Source organism: Hypanus sabinus, chromosome 10 (genome assembly GCF_030144855.1).
Source record: "Hypanus sabinus isolate sHypSab1 chromosome 10, sHypSab1.hap1, whole genome shotgun sequence".
In the NCBI taxonomy this organism is placed as follows: domain Eukaryota; kingdom Metazoa; phylum Chordata; class Chondrichthyes; order Myliobatiformes; family Dasyatidae; genus Hypanus; species Hypanus sabinus.
In genome coordinates this window covers 156,948,509-156,972,303 of record NC_082715.1, presented here as the reverse complement: position 1 = coordinate 156,972,303, position 23,795 = coordinate 156,948,509, and the positions used below count along the sequence as shown (strand labels likewise).

General features: G+C 57.4%; 1 protein-coding gene across 1 annotated transcript in view; it reads left to right on the top strand.

Annotated features, from left to right (window-relative positions):
• LOC132401264 (glutathione hydrolase 5 proenzyme-like) overlaps nt 1-23,795 on the top strand; it is a 195,785-nt gene that overhangs the window by 60,649 nt on the left and 111,341 nt on the right. The window contains exon 4 of the mRNA XM_059983296.1: nt 23,431-23,620. Coding sequence (XP_059839279.1) covers nt 23,431-23,620 — 190 coding nt within the window. The remainder of the gene's footprint in view (nt 1-23,430; nt 23,621-23,795) is intronic.

The window sequence follows — 23,795 nt, the reverse complement described above, 5'->3', positions numbered from 1 at the left end:
AGTGAGGGAGGGATGAGACACCGAGTGTGAGGGAGTGAGGGAGGGACGAGACACTGAGTGTGAGGGGAGTGAGGGCGGGACGACACACCGTGTGAGGGAGTCAGGGAGGGACGAGACACCGAGTGTGAGGGAGTGAGGGAGGGACGAGACATCGAGTGTGAGGGAGTGAGAGAGGGACGAGGCACCGACTGTGAGGGCGTGAGAGAGGGACGAGACGCAGAGTGTGAGGGGAGTGAGGGAGGGACGAGACACCGAGTTTGAGGGAGTGAGGGAGGGACGAGACACCGAGTGTGTGGGAGTGAGAGAGGGACGAGACGCAGAGTGTGAGGGGAGTGAGGGAGGGACGAGACACCGAGTGTGAGGGAGTGAGAGAGGGACGAGACACCGAGTGTGAGGGAGTGAGGGAGGGAAGAGATGCAGAGTGTGAGGGGAGTGAGGGAGGGACGAGTCACCGAGTGTGAGGGAGTGAGTGAGGGACGAGACGCAGAGTGTGATGGAGTGAGAGAGGGACGAGACACCGAGTGTGAGGGAGTGAGCGAGGGACGAGACGCAGAGTGTGAGGGGAGTGAGAGAGGGACGAGACACAGAGTGTGAGGGAGTGAGGGAGGGACGAGACACCGAGTGTGAGGGGAGTGAGCGAGGGACGAGACACCGAGTGTGAGGGGAGTGAGAGAGGGACGAGACACCGAGTGTGAGGGAGATGCGAGACACCAAGTGTGAGGGGAGTGAGAGAGGGACGAGACACCGAGTGTGAGGGAGTGAGCGAGGGACGAGACACCGAGTGTGAGGGGAGTGAGAGAGGGACGAGACCGAGTGTGAGGGGAGTGAGAGAGGGACGAGACCGAGTGTGAGGGGAGTGAGAGAGGGTCGAGACACCGAGTGCGAGGGAATGAGAGAGGGACGAGACACCGACTCTGAGGGAGTGAGGGAGGGACGAGACACCGAGTGTGAGGGGAGTGAGAGAGGGACGAGACCGAGTGTGAGGGGAGTGAGGGAGGGACGAGACACCGAGTGTGAGGGAGTGAGGGAGGGACGAGACACCGAGTGTGAGGGAGTGAGGGAGGGACGAGACACCGTGTGAGGGAGTGAGGGAGCGACGAGACCGAGTGTGAGGGGAGTGAGAGAGGGACGAGACATCGAGTGTGAGGGAGTGAAGGAGGGACGAAACGCAGAGTGTGAGGGGAGTGAGGGGGGGGCGAGACCGAGTGTGAGGGAGTGAGAGAGGGACGAGACACCGAGTGTGAGGGAGTGAGAGAGGGACGAGACACCGAGTGTGAGGGAGTGAGAGAGGGACGAGACACCGTGTGAGGGAGTGAGGGAGGGTCGAGACACCGAGTGTGAGGGGAGTGAGAGAGGGACGAGACACCGAGTTTGCGGGAGTGAGGGAGGGACGAGACACCGAGTGTGAGGGGAGTGAGAGAGGGACGAGACACCGACTGTGAGGGAGTGAGGGAGGGACGAGACACCGAGTGTGAGGTAGTGAGGGAGGGACGAGACACCGAGTGTGAGGGAGTGAGGGAGGGACGAGACACCGAGTGTGAGGGGAGTGAGAGAGGGACGAGACATCGAGTGTGAGGGAGTGAAAGAGGGACGAGACACTGAGTGTGACGGAGGGATGAGACACCAAGTGTGAGGGAGTGAGTGAGGGACGAGACACCGAGTGTGAGGGAGTGAGAGAGGGACAAGACACCGAGTGTGAGGGAGTGAGAGAGGGACGAGACACCGAGTGTGAGGGAGTGAGAGAAGGACGAGACACCGAGTGTGAGGGAGTGAGGGAGGGACGCGACACCGAGTGTGAGGGAGTGAGAGAGGGACGAGACACCGACTGTGAGGGAGTGAGGGAGGGACGAGACATCGAGTGTGAGGGAGTGAGGGAGGGACGAGACACTGAGTGTGAGGGGAGTGAGGGCGGGACGACACACCGTGTGAGGGAGTCAGGGAGGGACGAGACACCGAGTGTGAGGGAGTGAGGGAGGGACGAGACATCGAGTGTGAGGGAGTGAGAGAGGGACGAGGCACCGACTGTGAGGGCGTGAGAGAGGGACGAGACGCAGAGTGTGAGGGGAGTGAGGGAGGGACGAGACACCGAGTATGAGGGAGTGAGAGAGGGATGAGACACCGAGTGTGAGGGGAGTGAGAGAGGGACGAGACATCGAGTGTGAGGGAGTGAAAGAGGGACGAGACACTGAGTGTGAGGGAGTGAGAGAGGGATGATACACCGTGTGAGGGAGTGAGGGAGGGGCGAGACACCGTTTGAGGGGAGTGAGGGAGGGATGAGACACCGAGTGTGAGGGAGTGAGGGAGGGACGAGACACTGAGTGTGAGGGGAGTGAGGGCGGGACGACACACCGTGTGAGGGAGTCAGGGAGGGACGAGACACCGAGTGTGTGGGAGTGAGAGAGGGACGAGACACCGAGTGTGAGGGAGTGAGAGAGGGACGAGACACCGAGTGTGAGGGAGTGAGAGAGGGACGAGACACCGAGTTTGCGGGAGTGAGGGAGGGACGAGACACCGAGTGTGAGGGGAGTGAGAGAGGGACGAGACACCGAGTGTGAGGGAGTGAGAGAGGGACGAGACACCAAGTGTGAGGGAGTGAGGGAGGGACAAGTCATCGACTGTGAGGGAAGGACGAGACACCGAGTTTGAGGGAGTGAGGGAGAAATTAGACAGAGTGTGAGGGGAGTGAGGGAGGGACAAGACCTCGACTGTGAGGGAATGAGGGAGGGATGAGACACCGAGTGTGAGGGGAGTGAGAGAGAGATTTGACAGAGAGTGTGAGGGGAGTGAGGGAGGGACGAGACACCGTTTGAGGGGAGTGAGGGAGGGACGAGACACCGAGTGTGAGGGAGTGAGAGAGGGACGAGACACCGAGTGTGAGGGGAGTGAGAGAGGGACGAGACACCGAGTGTGAGGGAGGGACGAGACACCATGTGAGGGAGTGAGGGAGCGACGAGACCGAGTGTGAGGGGAGTGAGAGAGGGACGAGACATCGAGTGTGAGGGAGTGAGGGCGAGATTAGACAGAGAGTGTGAGGGGAGTGAGGGAGGGATGAGACACCGAGTGTGAGGGAGTGAGAGAGGGACGAGGCACCGACTGTGAGGGCGTGAGAGAGGGACGAGACACCGAGTGTGAGGGAGTGAGAGAGGGACGAGACACCGAGTTTGAGGGAGTGAGGGAGGGACGAGACACCGAGTGTGTGGGAGTGAGAGAGGGACGAGACGCAGAGTGTGAGGGGAGTGAGGGAGGGACGAGACACCGAGTGTGAGGGAGTGAGAGAGGGACGAGACACCGAGTGTGAGGGAGTGAGGGAGGGACGAGACGCAGAGTGTGAGGGGAGTGAGGGGGGGGCGAGACCGAGTGTGAGGGAGTGAGAGAGGGACGAGACACCGAGTGTGAGGGAGTGAGAGAGGGACGAGACACCGAGTGTGAGGGAGTGAGAGAGGGACGAGACACCGTGTGAGGGAGTGAGGGAGGGTCGAGACACCGAGTGTGAGGGGAGTGAGAGAGGGACGAGACACCGAGTTTGCGGGAGTGAGGGAGGGACGAGACACCGAGTGTGAGGGGAGTGAGAGAGGGACGAGACACCGACTGTGAGGGAGTGAGGGAGGGACGAGACACCGAGTGTGAGGTAGTGAGGGAGGGACGAGACACCGAGTGTGAGGGAGTGAGGGAGGGACGAGACACCGAGTGTGAGGGGAGTGAGAGAGGGACGAGACATCGAGTGTGAGGGAGTGAAAGAGGGACGAGACACTGAGTGTGACGGAGGGATGAGACACCAAGTGTGAGGGAGTGAGTGAGGGACGAGACACCGAGTGTGAGGGAGTGAGAGAGGGACAAGACACCGAGTGTGAGGGAGTGAGAGAGGGACGAGACACCGAGTGTGAGGGAGTGAGAGAGGGACGATACACCGAGTGTGAGGGAGTGAGAGAAGGACGAGACACCGAGTGTGAGGGAGTGAGGGAGGGACGCGACACCGAGTGTGAGGGAGTGAGAGAGGGACGAGACACCGACTGTGAGGGAGTGAGGGAGGGACGAGACATCGAGTGTGAGGGAGTGAGGGAGGGACGAGACACTGAGTGTGAGGGGAGTGAGGGCGGGACGACACACCGTGTGAGGGAGTCAGGGAGGGACGAGACACCGAGTGTGAGGGAGTGAGGGAGGGACGAGACATCGAGTGTGAGGGAGTGAGAGAGGGACGAGGCACCGACTGTGAGGGCGTGAGAGAGGGACGAGACGCAGAGTGTGAGGGGAGTGAGGGAGGGACGAGACACCGAGTATGAGGGAGTGAGAGAGGGATGAGACACCGAGTGTGAGGGGAGTGAGAGAGGGACGAGACATCGAGTGTGAGGGAGTGAAAGAGGGACGAGACACTGAGTGTGAGGGAGTGAGAGAGGGATGATACACCGTGTGAGGGAGTGAGGGAGGGGCGAGACACCGTTTGAGGGGAGTGAGGGAGGGATGAGACACCGAGTGTGAGGGAGTGAGGGAGGGACGAGACACTGAGTGTGAGGGGAGTGAGGGCGGGACGACACACCGTGTGAGGGAGTCAGGGAGGGACGAGACACCGAGTGTGTGGGAGTGAGAGAGGGACGAGACACCGAGTGTGAGGGAGTGAGAGAGGGACGAGACACCGAGTGTGAGGGAGTGAGAGAGGGACGAGACACCGAGTTTGCGGGAGTGAGGGAGGGACGAGACACCGAGTGTGAGGGGAGTGAGAGAGGGACGAGACACCGAGTGTGAGGGAGTGAGAGAGGGACGAGACACCAAGTGTGAGGGAGTGAGGGAGGGACAAGTCATCGACTGTGAGGGAAGGACGAGACACCGAGTTTGAGGGAGTGAGGGAGAAATTAGACAGAGTGTGAGGGGAGTGAGGGAGGGACAAGACCTCGACTGTGAGGGAATGAGGGAGGGATGAGACACCGAGTGTGAGGGGAGTGAGAGAGAGATTTGACAGAGAGTGTGAGGGGAGTGAGGGAGGGACGAGACACCGTTTGAGGGGAGTGAGGGAGGGACGAGACACCGAGTGTGAGGGAGTGAGAGAGGGACGAGACACCGAGTGTGAGGGGAGTGAGAGAGGGACGAGACACCGAGTGTGAGGGAGGGACGAGACACCATGTGAGGGAGTGAGGGAGCGACGAGACCGAGTGTGAGGGGAGTGAGAGAGGGACGAGACATCGAGTGTGAGGGAGTGAGGGCGAGATTAGACAGAGAGTGTGAGGGGAGTGAGGGAGGGATGAGACACCGAGTGTGAGGGAGTGAGAGAGGGACGAGGCACCGACTGTGAGGGCGTGAGAGAGGGACGAGACACCGAGTGTGAGGGAGTGAGAGAGGGACGAGACACCGAGTTTGAGGGAGTGAGGGAGGGACGAGACACCGAGTGTGTGGGAGTGAGAGAGGGACGAGACGCAGAGTGTGAGGGGAGTGAGGGAGGGACGAGACACCGAGTGTGAGGGAGTGAGAGAGGGACGAGACACCGAGTGTGAGGGAGTGAGGGAGGGAAGAGATGCAGAGTGTGAGGGGAGTGAGGGAGGGACGAGTCACCGAGTGTGAGGGAGTGAGAGAGGGACGAGACACTGAGTGTGAGTGAGTGAGAGAGGGACGAGACGCAGAGTGTGAGGGGAGTGAGAGAGGGACGAGACACCGAGTGTGAGGGGGTGAGGGAGGGATGAGACACTGTGTGAGGGAGTGAGAGAGGGACGAGACACCGAGTTTGAGGGAGTGAGGGAGAGATTAGACAGAGTGTGAGGGGAGTGAGGGAGGGATGAGACCGAGTGTGAGGGGAGTGAGAGAGAGATTTGACAGAGAGTGTGAGGGGAGTGAGGGAGGGACAAGTCATCGACTCTGAGGGAGTGAGGGAGGGATGAGACGCAGAGTGTGAGGGGAGTGAGAGAGGGACAAGACATCGAGTTTGAGGGAGTGAGAGAGGGACGAGACACCGAGTGTGAGGGGAGTGAGGGAGGGACGAGACACCGAGTGTGATGGAGTGAGAGAGGGACGAGACACCGAGTGTGAGGGAGTGAGAGAGGGACGAGACGCAGAGTGTGAGGGGAGTGAGAGAGGGACGAGACACCGAGTGTGAGGGAGATGCGAGACATCAAGTGTGAGGGGAGTGAGAGAGGGACGAGACACCGAGTGTGAGGGAGTGAGCGAGGGACGAGACACCGAGTGTGAGGGGAGTGAGAGAGGGACGAGACACCGAGTGTGAGGGAGTGAGGGCGAGATTAGACAGAGAGTGTGAGGGGAGTGAGGGAGGTACAAGACATCGATTATGAGGGAGTGAGGGAGGGATGAGACACCGAGTGTGAGGGGAGTGAGGGAGGGACGAGACACCGAGTATGAGGGAGTGAGAGAGGGATGAGACACCGAGTGTGAGGGGAGTGAGAGAGGGACGAGACATCGAGTGTGAGGGAGTGAAAGAGGGACGAGACACTGAGTGTGAGGGAGTGAGAGAGGGATGATACACCGTGTGAGGGAGTGAGGGAGGGGCGAGACACCGTTTGAGGGGAGTGAGGGAGGGATGAGACACCGAGTGTGAGGGAGTGAGGGAGGGACGAGACACTGAGTGTGAGGGGAGTGAGGGCGGGACGACACACCGTGTGAGGGAGTCAGGGAGGGACGAGACACCGAGTGTGTGGGAGTGAGAGAGGGACGAGACACCGAGTGTGAGGGAGTAAGAGAGGGACGAGACACCGAGTGTGTGGGAGTGAGAGAGGGACGAGACGCAGAGTGTGAGGGGAGTGAGGGAGGGACGAGTCACCGAGTGTGAGGGAGTGAGAGAGGGACGAGACACTGAGTGTGAGTGAGTGAGAGAGGGACGAGACGCAGAGTGTGAGGAGAGTGAGAGAGGGACGAGACACCGAGTGTGAGGGAGTGAGAGAGGGATGATACACCAAGTGTGAGGGAGTGAGGGAGGGGCGAGACACCGTTTGAGGGGAGTGAGGGAGGGATGAGACACCGAGTGTGAGGGAGTGAGGGAGGGACGAGACACTGAGTGTGAGGGGAGTGAGGGCGGGACGACACACCGTGTGAGGGAGTCAGGGAGGGACGAGACACCGAGTGTGAGGGAGTGAGGGAGGGACGAGACATCGAGTGTGAGGGAGTGAGAGAGGGACGAGGCACCGACTGTGAGGGCGTGAGAGAGGGACGAGACGCAGAGTGTGAGGGGAGTGAGGGAGGGACGAGACACCGAGTTTGAGGGAGTGAGGGAGGGACGAGACACCGAGTGTGTGGGAGTGAGAGAGGGACGAGACGCAGAGTGTGAGGGGAGTGAGGGAGGGACGAGACACCGAGTGTGAGGGAGTGAGAGAGGGACGAGACACCGAGTGTGAGGGAGTGAGGGAGGGAAGAGATGCAGAGTGTGAGGGGAGTGAGGGAGGGACGAGTCACCGAGTGTGAGGGAGTGAGTGAGGGACGAGACGCAGAGTGTGATGGAGTGAGAGAGGGACGAGACACCGAGTGTGAGGGAGTGAGCGAGGGACGAGACGCAGAGTGTGAGGGGAGTGAGAGAGGGACGAGACACAGAGTGTGAGGGAGTGAGGGAGGGACGAGACACCGAGTGTGAGGGGAGTGAGCGAGGGACGAGACACCGAGTGTGAGGGGAGTGAGAGAGGGACGAGACACCGAGTGTGAGGGAGATGCGAGACACCAAGTGTGAGGGGAGTGAGAGAGGGACGAGACACCGAGTGTGAGGGAGTGAGCGAGGGACGAGACACCGAGTGTGAGGGGAGTGAGAGAGGGACGAGACCGAGTGTGAGGGGAGTGAGAGAGGGACGAGACCGAGTGTGAGGGGAGTGAGAGAGGGTCGAGACACCGAGTGCGAGGGAATGAGAGAGGGACGAGACACCGACTCTGAGGGAGTGAGGGAGGGACGAGACACCGAGTGTGAGGGGAGTGAGAGAGGGACGAGACCGAGTGTGAGGGGAGTGAGGGAGGGACGAGACACCGAGTGTGAGGGAGTGAGGGAGGGACGAGACACCGAGTGTGAGGGAGTGAGGGAGGGACGAGACACCGTGTGAGGGAGTGAGGGAGCGACGAGACCGAGTGTGAGGGGAGTGAGAGAGGGACGAGACATCGAGTGTGAGGGAGTGAAGGAGGGACGAGACGCAGAGTGTGAGGGGAGTGAGGGGGGGGCGAGAACGAGTGTGAGGGAGTGAGAGAGGGACGAGACACCGAGTGTGAGGGAGTGAGAGAGGGACGAGACACCGAGTGTGAGGGAGTGAGAGAGGGACGAGACACCGTGTGAGGGAGTGAGGGAGGGTCGAGACACCGAGTGTGAGGGGAGTGAGAGAGGGACGAGACACCGAGTTTGCGGGAGTGAGGGAGGGACGAGACACCGAGTGTGAGGGGAGTGAGAGAGGGACGAGACACCGACTGTGAGGGAGTGAGGGAGGGACGAGACACCGAGTGTGAGGTAGTGAGGGAGGGACGAGACACCGAGTGTGAGGGAGTGAGGGAGGGACGAGACACCGAGTGTGAGGGGAGTGAGAGAGGGACGAGACATCGAGTGTGAGGGAGTGAAAGAGGGACGAGACACTGAGTGTGACGGAGGGATGAGACACCAAGTGTGAGGGAGTGAGTGAGGGACGAGACACCGAGTGTGAGGGAGTGAGAGAGGGACAAGACACCGAGTGTGAGGGAGTGAGAGAGGGACGAGACACCGAGTGTGAGGGAGTGAGAGAGGGACGATACACCGAGTGTGAGGGAGTGAGAGAAGGACGAGACACCGAGTGTGAGGGAGTGAGGGAGGGACGCGACACCGAGTGTGAGGGAGTGAGAGAGGGACGAGACACCGACTGTGAGGGAGTGAGGGAGGGACGAGACATCGAGTGTGAGGGAGTGAGGGAGGGACGAGACACTGAGTGTGAGGGGAGTGAGGGCGGGACGACACACCGTGTGAGGGAGTCAGGGAGGGACGAGACACCGAGTGTGAGGGAGTGAGGGAGGGACGAGACATCGAGTGTGAGGGAGTGAGAGAGGGACGAGGCACCGACTGTGAGGGCGTGAGAGAGGGACGAGACGCAGAGTGTGAGGGGAGTGAGGGAGGGACGAGACACCGAGTATGAGGGAGTGAGAGAGGGATGAGACACCGAGTGTGAGGGGAGTGAGAGAGGGACGAGACATCGAGTGTGAGGGAGTGAAAGAGGGACGAGACACTGAGTGTGAGGGAGTGAGAGAGGGATGATACACCGTGTGAGGGAGTGAGGGAGGGGCGAGACACCGTTTGAGGGGAGTGAGGGAGGGATGAGACACCGAGTGTGAGGGAGTGAGGGAGGGACGAGACACTGAGTGTGAGGGGAGTGAGGGCGGGACGACACACCGTGTGAGGGAGTCAGGGAGGGACGAGACACCGAGTGTGTGGGAGTGAGAGAGGGACGAGACACCGAGTGTGAGGGAGTGAGAGAGGGACGAGACACCGAGTGTGAGGGAGTGAGAGAGGGACGAGACACCGAGTGTGTGGGAGTGAGAGAGGGACGAGACGCAGAGTGTGAGGGGAGTGAGGGAGGGACGAGTCACCGAGTGTGAGGGAGTGAGAGAGGGACGAGACACTGAGTGTGAGTGAGTGAGAGAGGGACGAGACGCAGAGTGTGAGGAGAGTGAGAGAGGGACGAGACACCAAGTGTGAGGGAGTGAGGGAGGGGCGAGACACCGTTTGAGGGGAGTGAGGGAGGGATGAGACACCGAGTGTGAGGGAGTGAGGGAGGGACGAGACACTGAGTGTGAGGGGAGTGAGGGCGGGACGACACACCGTGTGAGGGAGTCAGGGAGGGACGAGACACCGAGTGTGAGGGAGTGAGGGAGGGACGAGACATCGAGTGTGAGGGAGTGAGAGAGGGACGAGGCACCGACTGTGAGGGCGTGAGAGAGGGACGAGACGCAGAGTGTGAGGGGAGTGAGGGAGGGACGAGACACCGAGTTTGAGGGAGTGAGGGAGGGACGAGACACCGAGTGTGTGGGAGTGAGAGAGGGACGAGACGCAGAGTGTGAGGGGAGTGAGGGAGGGACGAGACACCGAGTGTGAGGGAGTGAGAGAGGGACGAGACACCGAGTGTGAGGGAGTGAGGGAGGGAAGAGATGCAGAGTGTGAGGGGAGTGAGGGAGGGACGAGTCACCGAGTGTGAGGGAGTGAGTGAGGGACGAGACGCAGAGTGTGATGGAGTGAGAGAGGGACGAGACACCGAGTGTGAGGGAGTGAGCGAGGGACGAGACGCAGAGTGTGAGGGGAGTGAGAGAGGGACGAGACACAGAGTGTGAGGGAGTGAGGGAGGGACGAGACACCGAGTGTGAGGGGAGTGAGCGAGGGACGAGACACCGAGTGTGAGGGGAGTGAGAGAGGGACGAGACACCGAGTGTGAGGGAGATGCGAGACACCAAGTGTGAGGGGAGTGAGAGAGGGACGAGACACCGAGTGTGAGGGAGTGAGCGAGGGACGAGACACCGAGTGTGAGGGGAGTGAGAGAGGGACGAGACCGAGTGTGAGGGGAGTGAGAGAGGGTCGAGACACCGAGTGCGAGGGAATGAGAGAGGGACGAGACACCGACTCTGAGGGAGTGAGAGAGGGACGAGACCGAGTGTGAGGGGAGTGAGGGAGGGACGAGACACCGAGTGTGAGGGAGTGAGGGAGGGACGAGACACCGAGTGTGAGGGAGTGAGGGAGGGACGAGACACCGTGTGAGGGAGTGAGGGAGCGACGAGACCGAGTGTGAGGGGAGTGAGAGAGGGACGAGACATCGAGTGTGAGGGAGTGAGGGAGGGACGAGACACCGAGTGTGAGGGGAGTGAGAGGACGAGACACCGAGTGTGAGGGAGGGACGAGACACCGAGTGTGAGGGGGTGAGGGAGGGATGAGACACTGTGTGAGGGAGTGAGGGAGGGACGAGACACCGAGTGTGAGGGAGTGAGGGAGGGACGTCATCGACTGTGAGGGAGGGACGAGACACCGAGTGTGAGGGAGTGAGGGAGGGACGAGACACCGAGTGTGAGGGGAGTGAGGGAGAGATTAGACAGAGAATGTGAGGGGAGTGAGGGAGGGACGAGACGTAGAGTGTGAGGGGAGTGAGGGAGGGACAAGTCATCGACTGTGAGGGAGGGACGAGACGCAGAGTGTGAGGGGAGTGAGGGAGGGACGAGACACCGAGTTTGAGGGAGTGAGGGAGAGATTAGACAGAGTGAAGGGAGTGAGGGAGGGACAAGACCTCGACTCTGAGGGAATGAGGGAGGGATGAGACCGAGTGTGAGGGGAGTGAGAGAGAGATTAGACAGAGAGAGTGAGGGGAGTGAGGGAGGGACGAGACACCGAGTGTGAGGGGAGTGAGAGAGGGACGAGACACCGAGTGTGAGGGAGTGAGAGAGGGACGAGACACCGAGTGTGAGGGGAGTGAGAGAGGGACGAGACATCGAGTTTGAGGGAGTGAGAGAGGGACGAGACACCGAGTGTGAGGGGAGTGAGGGAGGGACGAGACACCGAGTGTGAGGTAGTGAGGGAGGGACGAGACACCGAGTGTGAGGGAGTGAGGGAGGGACGAGACACCGAGTGTGAGGGGAGTGAGAGAGGGACGAGACATCGAGTGTGAGGGAGTGAAAGAGGGACGAGACACTGAGTGTGACGGAGGGATGAGACACCAAGTGTGAGGGAGTGAGTGAGGAACGAGACACCGAGTGTGAGGGAGTGAGGGAGGGACGAGACACCGAGTTTGAGGGAGTGAGGGAGAGATTAGACAGAGAGTGTGAGGGGAGTGAGGGAGGGACAAGTCATCGACTCTGAGGCAGTGAGGGAGGGATGAGACGCAGAGTGTGAGGGGAGTGAGGGAGGGACGAGACACCGAGTGTGAGGGGAGTGAGAGAGGGACGAGACACCGAGTGTGAGGGGAGTGAGAGAGGGACGAGACACCGAGTGTGAGGGAGTGAGAGAGGGACGAGACACCGAGTGTGAGGGGAGTGAGAGAGGGACGAGACATCGAGTTTGAGGGAGTGAGAGAGGGACGAGACACCGAGTGTGAGGGGAGTGAGGGAGGGACGAGACACCGAGTGTGAGGTAGTGAGGGAGGGACGAGACACCGAGTGTGAGGGAGTGAGGGAGGGACGAGACACCGAGTGTGAGGGGAGTGAGAGAGGGACGAGACATCGAGTGTGAGGGAGTGAAAGAGGGACGAGACACTGAGTGTGACGGAGGGATGAGACACCAAGTGTGAGGGAGTGAGTGAGGGACGAGACACCGAGTGTGAGGGAGTGAGAGAGGGACAAGACACCGAGTGTGAGGGAGTGAGAGAGGGACGAGACACCGAGTGTGAGGGAGTGAGAGAGGGACGATACACCGAGTGTGAGGGAGTGAGGGAGGGACGCGACACCGAGTGTGAGGGAGTGAGAGAGGGACGAGACACCGACTGTGAGGGAGTGAGGGAGGGACGAGACATCGAGTGTGAGGGAGTGAGAGAGGGACGAGACACCGACTGTGAGGGAGTGAGAGAAGGACGAGACACCGAGTGTGAGGGAGTGAGGGAGGGACGAGACACCGACTGTGAGGGAGTGAGAGACGGATGAGACCGAGTGTGAGGGGAGTGAGAGAGAGATTAGACAGAGAGAGTGAGGGGAGTGAGGGAGGGACAAGTCATCGACTCTGAGGCAGTGAGGGAGGGATGAGACGCAGAGTGTGAGGGGAGTGAGAGAGGGACGAGACACCGAGTGTGAGGGGAGTGAGAGAGGGACGAGACACCGAGTGTGAGGGAGTGAGAGAGGGACGAGACACCGAGTGTGAGGGGAGTGAGAGAGGGACGAGACATCGAGTTTGAGGGATTGAGAGAGGGACGAGACACCGAGTGTGAGGGGAGTGAGGGAGGGACGAGACACCGAGTGTGAGGGAGTGAGGGAGGGACGAGACACCGAGTGTGAGGGAGTGAGGGAGGGACGAGACACCGAGTATGAGGGAGTGAGAGAGGGATGAGACAACGAGTGTGAGGGGAGTGAGGGAGGGACGAGACACCAAGTGTGAGGGAGTGAGTGAGGGACGAGACACCGAGTGTGAGGGAGTGAGAGAGGGACAAGACACCGAGTGTGAGGGAGTGAGAGAGGGACGAGACACCGAGTGTGAGGGAGTGAGAGAAGGACGAGACACCGAGTGTGAGGGGAGTGAGGGAGGGACGAGACACCGAGTGTGAGGGGAGTGAGGGAGGGACGAGACACCGAGTGTGAGGGAGTGTGGGTGGGATGAGACACTGAGTGTGACGGGAGTGAGGGAGGGACGAGACACCGTGTGAGGGGAGTGAGGGAGGGACGAGACGCAGAGTGTGAGGGGAGTGAGGGAGGGACGAGACACCGAGTTTGATGGAGTGAGGGAGGGACAAGTCATCGACTGTGAGGGAGGGACGAGACGCAGAGTGTGAGGGGAGTGAGGGAGGGACGAGACACCGAGTGTGAGGGAGTGAGGGAGAGATTAGACAGAGAGTGTGAGGGGAGTGAGGGAGGGACAAGACATCGACTGTGAGGGAATGAGGGAGCGATGAGACCGAGTGTGAGGGGAGTGAGAGAGAGATTAGACAGAGAGAGTGAGGCGAGTGAGGGAGGGACAAGTCATCGACTCTGAGGCAGTGAGGGAGGGACGAGACACCGAGTGTGAGGGGAGTGAGAGAGGGACGAGACACCGAGTGTGAGGGAGTGAGAGAGGGACGAGACACCGAGTGTGAGGGGAGTGAGAGAGGGACGAGACATCGAGTTTGAGGGAGTGAGAGAGGGACGAGACACCGAGTGTGAGGGGAGTGAGGGAGGGACGAGACACCGAGTGTGAGGGAGTGAGGGAGGGACGAGACACCGAGTGTGAGGGAGTGAGGGAGGGACGAGACACCGAGTGTGAGGGGAGTGAGAGAGGGACGAGACATCGAGTGTGAGGGAGTGAAAGAGGGACGAGACACTGACTGTGAGGGAGTGAGAGAAGGACGAGACACCGAGTGTGACGGAGGGATGAGACACCATGTGTGAGGGTTGTGAGAGAGGGACGAGACATCGAGTGTGAGGGAGGGATGAGACACCAAGTGTGAGGGAGTGAGTGAGGGACGAGACACCGACTGTGAGGGAGTGAGAGAGGGACGAGACACCGAGTGTGAGGGAGTGAGAGAGGGACAAGACACCGAGTGTGAGGGAGTGAGAGAGGGACGAGACACCGAGTGTGAGGGAGTGAGAGAAGGACGAGACACCGAGTGTGAGGGAGTGAGGGAGGGACGCGACACCGAGTGTGAGGGAGTGAGAGAGGGACGAGACACCGACTGTGAGGGAGTGAGGGAGGGACGAGACATCGAGTGTGAGGGAGTGAGAGAGGGACGAGACACCGACTGTGAGGGAGTGAGAGAAGGACGAGACGCAGAGTGTGAGGGGAGTGAGAGAGGGACGAGACACCGAGTGTGAGGGAGTGAGAGAGGGATGATACACCAAGTGTGAGGGAGTGAGGGAGGGGCGAGACACCGTTTGAGGGGAGTGAGGGAGGGATGAGACACCGAGTGTGAGGGAGTGAGGGAGGGACGAGACACTGAGTGTGAGGGGAGTGAGGGCGGGACGACACACCGTGTGAGGGAGTCAGGGAGGGACGAGACACCGTGTGAGGGAGTGAGGGAGGGACGAGACATCGAGTGTGAGGGAGTGAGAGAGTGACGAGGCACCGAGTGTGTGGGAGTGAGAGAGGGACGAGACACCGAGTGTGAGGGAGTGAGAGAGGGACGAGACACCGAGTGTGAGGGGAGTGAGAGAGGGACGAGACACCGAGTGTGAGGGGAGTGAGGGGGGGGCGAGAACGAGTGTGAGGGAGTGAGAGAGGGACGAGACACCGAGTGTGAGGGAGTGAGAGAGGGACGAGACACCGAGTGTGAGGGAGTGAGAGAGGGACGAGACACCGTGTGAGAGGGGAGTGAGGGAGGGACGAGACACCGAGTATGAGGGAGTGAGAGAGGGATGAGACACCGAGTGTGAGGGGAGTGAGGGAGGGACGAGACACCAAGTGTGAGGGAGTGAGTGAGGGACGAGACACCGAGTGTGAGGGAGTGAGGGAGGGACGAGACACCGACTGTGAGGGAGTGAGAGAGGGATGAGACACCGAGTGTGAGGGAGTGAGGGAGGGACGAGACACCGACTCTGAGGCAGTGAGGGAGGGATGAGACGCAGAGTGTGAGGGGAGTGAGCGATGGACGAGACACCGAGTTTGAGGGAGTGAGGGAGAGATTAGACAGAGAGTGTGAGGGGAGTGAGGGAGGGACAAGACATGGACTGTGAGGGAATGAGGGAGCGATGAGACCGAGTGTGAGGGGAGTGAGAGAGAGATTAGACAGAGAGAGTGAGGCGAGTGAGGGAGGGACAAGTCATCGACTCTGAGGCAGTGAGGGAGGGACGAGACACCGAGTGTGAGGGGAGTGAGAGAGGGACGAGACACCGAGTGTGAGGGAGTGAGAGAGGGACGAGACACCGAGTGTGAGGGGAGTGAGAGAGGGACGAGACATCGAGTTTGAGGGAGTGAGAGAGGGACGAGACACCGAGTGTGAGGGGAGTGAGGGAGGGACGAGACACCGAGTGTGAGGGAGTGAGGGAGGGACGAGACACCGAGTGTGAGGGGAGTGAGGGAGGGAAGAGATGCAGAGTGTGAGGGGAGTGAGAGAGGGACGAGACACCGAGAGTGAGGGGAGTGAGGGAGGGACAAGTCATCGACTCTGAGGCAGTGAGGGAGGGATGAGACGCAGAGTGTGAGGGGAGTGAGAGAGGGACGAGACATCGAGTTTGAGGGAGTGAGAGAGGTACGAGACACCGAGTGTGAGGGGAGTGAGGGAGGGACGAGACACCGAGTGTGAGGGAGTGAGGGAGGGACGAGACACCGATTGTGAGGGAGTGAGGGAGGGACGAGACACCGAGTGTGAGGGAGTGAGGGAGGGACGAGACACCGTGTGAGGGAGTGAGGGAGGGACGAGACACCGAGTGTGAGGGGAGTGAGAGAGGGACGAGACAACGAGTTTGCGGGAGTGAGGGAGGGACGAGACACCGAGTGTGAGGGGAGTGAGAGAGGGACGAGACACCGAGTTTGCGGGAGTGAGGGTGGGACGAGACACCGAGTGTGAGGGGAGTGAGAGAGGGACGAGACACCGAGTGTGAGGGAGTGAGAGAGGGACGAGACACCAAGTGTGAGGGAGTGAGGGAGGGACGAGACACCAAGTGTGAGGGAGTGAGGGAGAAATTAGACAGAGTGTGAGGGGAGTGAGGGAGGGACAAGACCTCGACTGTGAGGGAATGAGGGAGGGATGAGACACCGAGTGTGAGCGGAATGAGAGAGAGATTTGACAGAGAGTGTGAGGGGAGTGAGGGAGGGACAAGTCATCGACTCTGAGGTAGTGAGGGAGGGATGAGACGCAGAGTGTGAGGGGAGTGAGGGAGGGACGAGACACCGAGTATGAGGGAGTGAGGGAGGGATGAGACACCGAGTGTGAGGGGAGTGAGGGAGGGACGAGACACCGAGTATGAGGGAGTGAGAGAGGGATGAGACACCGAGTGTGAGGGGAGTGAGGGAGGGACGAGACACCAAGTGTGAGGGAGTGAGTGAGGGACGAGACACCGAGTGTGAGGGAGTGAGAGAGGGACAAGACACCGAGTGTGAGGGAGTGAGAGAGGGACGAGACACCGAGTGTGAGGGAGTGAGAGAAGGACGAGACACCGAGTGTGAGGGGAGTGAGGGAGGGACGAGACACCGAGTGTGAGGGGAGTGAGGGAGGGACGAGACACCGAGTGTGAGGGAGTGTGGGTGGGATGAGACACTGAGTGTGACGGGAGTCAGGGAGGGACGAGACACCGTGTGAGGGGAGTGAGGGAGGGACAAGTCATCGACTGTGAGGGAGGGACGAGACGCAGAGTGTGAGGGGAGTGAGCGAGGGACGAGACACCGAGTTTGAGGGAGTGAGGGAGAGATTAGACAGAGAGTGTGAGGGGAGTGAGGGAGGGACAAGACATCGACTGTGAGGGAATGAGGGAGCGATGAGACCGAGTGTGAGGGGAGTGAGAGAGAGATTAGACAGAGAGAGTGAGGCGAGTGAGGGAGGGACAAGTCATCGACTCTGAGGCAGTGAGGGAGGGACGAGACACCGAGTGTGAGGGGAGTGAGAGAGGGACGAGACACCGAGTGTGAGGGAGTGAGAGAGGGACGAGACACCGAGTGTGAGGGGAGTGAGAGAGGGACGAGACATCGAGTTTGAGGGAGTGAGAGAGGGACGAGACACCGAGTGTGAGGGGAGTGAGGGAGGGACGAGACACCGAGTGTGAGGGAGTGAGGGAGGGACGAGACACCGAGTGTGAGGGAGTGAGGGAGGGACGAGACACCGAGTGTGAGGGGAGTGAGAGAGGGACGAGACATCGAGTGTGAGGGAGTGAAAGAGGGACGAGACACTGACTGTGAGGGAGTGAGAGAAGGACGAGACACCGAGTGTGACGGAGGGATGAGACACCATGTGTGAGGGTTGTGAGAGAGGGACGAGACATCGAGTGTGAGGGAGGGATGAGACACCAAGTGTGAGGGAGTGAGTGAGGGACGAGACACCGACTGTGAGGGAGTGAGAGAGGGACAAGACACCGAGTGTGAGGGAGTGAGAGAGGGACGAGACACCGAGTGTGAGGGAGTGAGAGAAGGACGAGACACCGAGTGTGAGGGAGTGAGGGAGGGACGCGACACCGAGTGTGAGGGAGTGAGAGAGGGACGAGACACCGACTGTGAGGGAGTGAGGGAGGGACGAGACATCGAGTGTGAGGGAGTGAGAGAGGGACGAGACACCGACTGTGAGGGAGTGAGAGAAGGACGAGACACCGAGTGTGAGGGAGTGAGGGAGGGACGAGACACCGACTGTGAGGGAGTGAGAGAGGGATGAGACGCAGAGTGTGAGGGGAGTGAGAGAGGGACGAGACACCGAGTGTGAGGGAGTGAGAGAGGGATGATACACCAAGTGTGAGGGAGTGAGGGAGGGGCGAGACACCGTTTGAGGGGAGTGAGGGAGGGATGAGACACCGAGTGTGAGGGAGTGAGGGAGGGACGAGACACTGAGTGTGAGGGGAGTGAGGGCGGGACGACACACCGTGTGAGGGAGTCAGGGAGGGACGAGACACCGAGTGTGAGGGAGTGAGGGAGGGACGAGACATCGAGTGTGAGGGAGTGAGAGAGTGACGAGGCACCGAGTCTGTGGGAGTGAGAGAGGGACGAGACACCGAGTGTGAGGGAGTGAGAGAGGGACGAGACGCAGAGTGTGAGGGGAGTGAGGGAGGGACGAGACACCGAGTGTGAGGGAGTGAGAGAGGGACGAGACACCGAGTGTGAGGGGAGTGAGGGAGGGAAGAGATGCAGAGTGTGAGGGGAGTGAGAGAGGGACGAGACACCGAGAGTGAGGGGAGTGAGGGAGGGACAAGTCATCGACTCTGAGGCAGTGAGGGAGGGATGAGACGCAGAGTGTGAGGGGAGTGAGAGAGGGACGAGACATCGAGTTTGAGGGAGTGAGAGAGGTACGAGACACCGAGTGTGAGGGGAGTGAGGGAGGGACGAGACACCGAGTGTGAGGGAGTGAGGGAGGGACGAGACACCGAGTGTGAGGGAGTGAGGGAGGGACGAGACACCGATTGTGAGGGAGTGAGGGAGGGACGAGACACCGAGTGTGAGGGAGTGAGAGAGGTACGAGACACCGAGTGTGAGGGAGTGAGGGAGGGACGAGACACCGAGTGTGAGGGAGTGAGGGAGGGACGAGACACCGAGTGTGAGGGGGTGAGGGAGGGACGAGACACCGATTGTGAGGGAGTGAGGGAGGGACGAGACACCGAGTGTGAGGGAGCGAGGGAGGGACGAGAGACTGAGTGTGAGGGAGTGAGGGAGGGACGAGAGACCGAGTGTGAGGGAGTGAGGGAGGGACGAGACACCGATTGTTAGGGAGTGAGGGAGGGACGAGACACCGAGTGTGAGGGAGGGACGAGACACCGAAGTGAAAGATTGAATAGGTTAGGACTTTATTCCTTGGAGTGTAGAAGAATGAGAAGATAGAGGTTTACAAAATCATGAGGGGTATAGACAGAGTAAATGTGAGTAGGCTCTTTCCACTTAGATTAGGAGAGATAAATATGTGAGGACATGGCTTTAGGATGAAAGGGGAAAGGTTTAGGGGAACATTAGGGGGAACTTCACTCAGAGAGTGGTGGGAATGTGGAACGAGCTGCCATCTGACGTGGTCAATGCGGGCTCACTCTTAAGTTTTAAGAGTAAATTGGATAGATAGGGCCAAATGGTCTGTTTTCTGTGCTGTAGTGTTGGGTGATTCTATTAGAGGGATGTCCCTTTAGAACGGAGATGGGGAGGAATTGCTTTACTCAGAGAGTGGTGAACCTGTGGAATACTTTGTCACTCACGAGGAAACTTGGAGATGCTGGAAATTCAAGCAACACACACAAAGTGCTGGTGGAACGCAGCAGGCCAGGCAGCATCTATAGGGAGAAGAGTCCTGAAACGTCATCTGTACTTCTCCCTATAGATGCTGCCTGACCTGCTGCGTCCCACCAGCATTTTGTCTGTACTGCTTTGCCACTGTCAGCTGTGGAACCCAGGTCATTGGGTGTAGTTAAGGCAGAGGTTAGTGACAGCGTCACAGGTTACAGGCGAAGATAGATGGATGGGGTTGATCGGGAATATCAATCAGCTGTGACAGAATGCTAGAGCAGGCTGGATGGGCTGAGTGGCCTAGTTTTGCTCCCGTGTTTAACGGAATTGTACACTTACATTAAAAATATAGAGTAGTAATGAGGAGAGTAGGATCACTCGAAGGGAATGGAAAAGCGAGAGGCATTTGGACAGGCACATCATTTGGCAGCAAATGGATGGACGTGGATCCTGTGAAGACTGTTGAGATTAATTTGAATCAGTTCATTTTCAGCAAACACGCAGTGGCCCGGGGGGCCTTTTGCTGGATGGCACAGTACGATGACACTGCCAAGAAATTGTTGCCAGAAATGTGTGTTGGGCCTTAAATAATGAAGAGTTGGTGATGTTTAGACCCATAGAGTTATATGACCTGAAAAAAGCCCAACCTGCTGGAATTAATTCAACTTCTAATTCCATAAGACCATAAGATATAGGAGCAGAATCGGGCCATTTGGCCCATCGAATCTGGTCTATTTCTCTCCCAGCCCCAATCTCTTGCCTTCTCCCTGCATCCCTGACTATCAACCTCTGCCTTAAATATACCCAATGACGGCCTTCACAGTTGCCTCAGCAATGAATTCCACAGAATCACCACCCTCTGGCTAAAGAAATCCCTCTTCGTCTCTGTTCTAAATGGACGTCCCTCTACTCTGAGGCTTTGTCCTCTGGTCTTAGACTTACCCACCACAAGAAACATCCTCTCCACGTCCACTCTGTCGAGGCCTTTCAGCATTTGATAGGTTTCAATGCGATCCCCACCCACCCGCTCTGAATCCCAGGTAGTGCGGGCCCAAACCCATGAGGCACTCCTCATATGAAAAGCCTTTTAACCCTGCAGTCACGTTTGTGAACCTTATATTCTAGTCCTCTTGAATGCCGTTCTCACCACAGGCTCAGCCTGCAAATTAACCTTCGGGGGTCTTGCAGGAGGACTCCCAAGTCCCTTTGCACCTCAGATTTTTCAATTTTCTCTCTATTTAGAAAATAATCCATGCTTTTATTTTTTCTAGCAAAGAGCATAAACATACACTTTCTGACGCTGTATTCCGTCTCCATTTCTTTGCCCATTCTCTAATCTGTTTAAGTTCTTCTGCAAATACTTTGCTTCAGCATAACTACTGTCCCACCATCTATCTTTGTATTGTCCATGAACTTGGCCAAATCATTGACAAATAACATAAAAAGAAGTGGTCCCAACACAAACCCATGTGGAACACCACTAGTCACCGACAGCCAATCGGAAAAGGCTTATTCCCAATCAGCCTGTGCTCTATCCATGCTCGTATCTCACCTGAAATGCCATGGACTCTTAACTTGTTAAAGGCCTTCTGAAAAGCAAGCACACAACATTCACCTATTCTCCTTTGTCTATCCTGCTTGTTATTTCTCCAAAGAATTCCTATAGATTCGTCAGCAGGAACTATGGCCTATTTCATCAGGTGCCTCCAAGCATCCCAAAACCACATCCTTATTGATCAACTCCAACATCTTCCCAACCGCTGAGGTCAGACTAACTGGCCTATAGTTTCCTTTCTTCAGCCTCTCTCCCTTCCTGAAGAGTGGAGTGACATCTGCAATTCTTCAGTCTTCCAGAACAATTTCAGAATCTAGTGATTCTTGAAAGATCATTACTAATGCCTCCAGAATCACTTCTGGCGCCTCTGTCAGACTCCTGGGGTGCACACCGTCTGGTTCAGGTGACTCATCTACCTTCAGTTTCCCAAGCATCTTTTCCCTAGTAATCACCAGGAAATCTGCAGATGCTGGAAATTTAAACAACACACACAAAATGCTGGTGGAACACAGCAGGCCAAGACCTGACGAAGGGTCTCGGCCCGAAACATCGACAGTGCTTCTCCTTATAGGTGCTGCCTGGCCTGCTGTTTCCCTAGTAATGTCAGGTTTACTTACTGTATTCCACAGTGAAGATGGACGCAAAATACTTACTCAGTTTGTCCGCCGTTTCCTTGACCCCGTTACTACCTCTCCAGCATAATTTTCCCACAGTCTAATATCTACTTCTGCCTGAAGAAACCTTTGGAATCCTCTTTAATATTATTAACTAGCTTACCTTTGTATTCCAACTGTTCTTTCTTGATGACTTTTATAGTTGGTTTTTAGAAGTTTCCCAATCCTTTAACTTCCCACTAATTTTTGCTCTATTATATGTGCTCTCTTTAGCTTTTATGTTGGCTTTGACTTCTCTTGTCAGCCACGGTCACATCACCCTGCCTTTAGTATACTACTTCTTATTTGGAATGTGTCTACCTTTGGAACTTCTCTCAGAAACTCCAGCTGCCATTGCTCCACTGTCATCACTGCTAGTGTTCCCTTCCAATTAACTTTGGCCAGCTCCTCTCTCGTGCCTCTGCACTGCTGAACTGTAATACTGATACATCTGACTCGAGATTCTCCACGGTTTATCATTGTTATGATCACTGGCCCCTAAAGGTTCCTTTACCATCAGCTGCCTAATTGGTTCTGGTTCATTACACAACCCTCAATTCAGAGTTGCTGATCCACCATAACCTGCTCTAAAAAGCCATCTCATAGGCAGTCTACAAATTCCCTCTCTTGAGATCCAGCATCAACATGATTTTCCCCAGTCTACCTGCGTATTGAAATCCCCGATGACTATTGTTACATTGCCCTTTTGTCATGCATTTTCTATCTCCTGTTGAAAATTGTAGACCATATCTTTGCTACTGTTTGGAAGTCATATATAATTCCCATCAGGGTCTTTTTGCCCTTGCAGTTCCTTAGCTCTACCCACAAGGATTCTACACCTTCTGATTATGTCTCCTCTTTCGAAAGGCTTGATTTCATTTTTTTACCAACAGAGCCATCCCACCCTCTCTGCCTTCTTGCCTGTCCTTTTGATACAATCTGTATCCTTGGATGTTAAGCCCCAGCTATAATCATCATTCACCCACGATTCAATGACGTCTACAGCATCATACATGCCAATCTAAAACCCTGCTTCGTTCATCGACTTTAATTCTAGCAAGCCCAGATCCTGCTGCAAGCTTTGACAGACTTGGTGTCATCTGCAAACTTCCTGATGCAGTTTACCTCATTCTCATTCAGGCCATTGGCCAGCACCTTCCAAACCCATAACTCTACTTGCTTGAAGTTCAAGGGTAGCAAAAGCACAATAGTCGTCACCACCTGAGCGGTGTACTCTGCTGATTTGGAAAACCAAACCCCAGGGACTAAAGCCACCATCGTCCAGAGCAACTGGACACTTTTTCAGCCTGTGAAGTCCACACCCTTTGAATAAATTTATACAGTGCACACACACTCAGTGGCCACCTGTGCACCTTTTCATTAATGCAAGAATCAAATCATTCAATCAGGTGTCAGCAACTCAGTGCATAAAAGCATGAAAAGGAGGTTCAGTTGTTGTTCAAACCACACATCAGAATAGGAAAGAAATGTGACTTTGACCGTGGAATGATTGTTGGTGTCAGATGGGGTGGTTTGAGTATCTAAGAAATTGATGATCTCCTAGGATTTTCATGCACAACAGTCTCTAGAGTTTGCAGAGAATGGTGTGAAAAGAAATCCAGTGAGTAGTGGCTCTGTGGGCAGAACTCCTCCTTAGTGAGCAAGGTCGGAGGAGAACGGCCAGGAGCTGACAGGAAGAAGGTGCAATGAAGAGCATCTCTGAACACACAACACATTGAATGCATAGGCAATCTCCCAGTGGCCGTTGATGTAAGCGTGGTTTCTGCGTCTGTGTTTTCACCCAGGGGCTCAGTGGATTGGTGTGCCAGGAGAAATAGAGGGTTACTGGCAGGCCCACCAGCTCCTTGGGAGACTGCCCTGGCATTCCCTGTTTGAACCATCGATACAGCTTGCAAAGAAAGGATTCGCATTCCCGGAATACTTAAGGAGTTTTATCAGACATCCAAAGCTGCAAATCAGCAAATCTTCTGTTGGGTAAGTGATACGTTTGAGATATGTTTGACTGTGGTTGGCAAAGTGTCTAACTCAGCTCAGCACACTCAAGGACTGAAGCAAACTCTCCCAAAGCAAACCATAGGAGGTGACAAAGTGAAATATCTCAAATTACTTCACATGGCATTTAATGCCAGCCAAGTAGTCAAGCATGTGG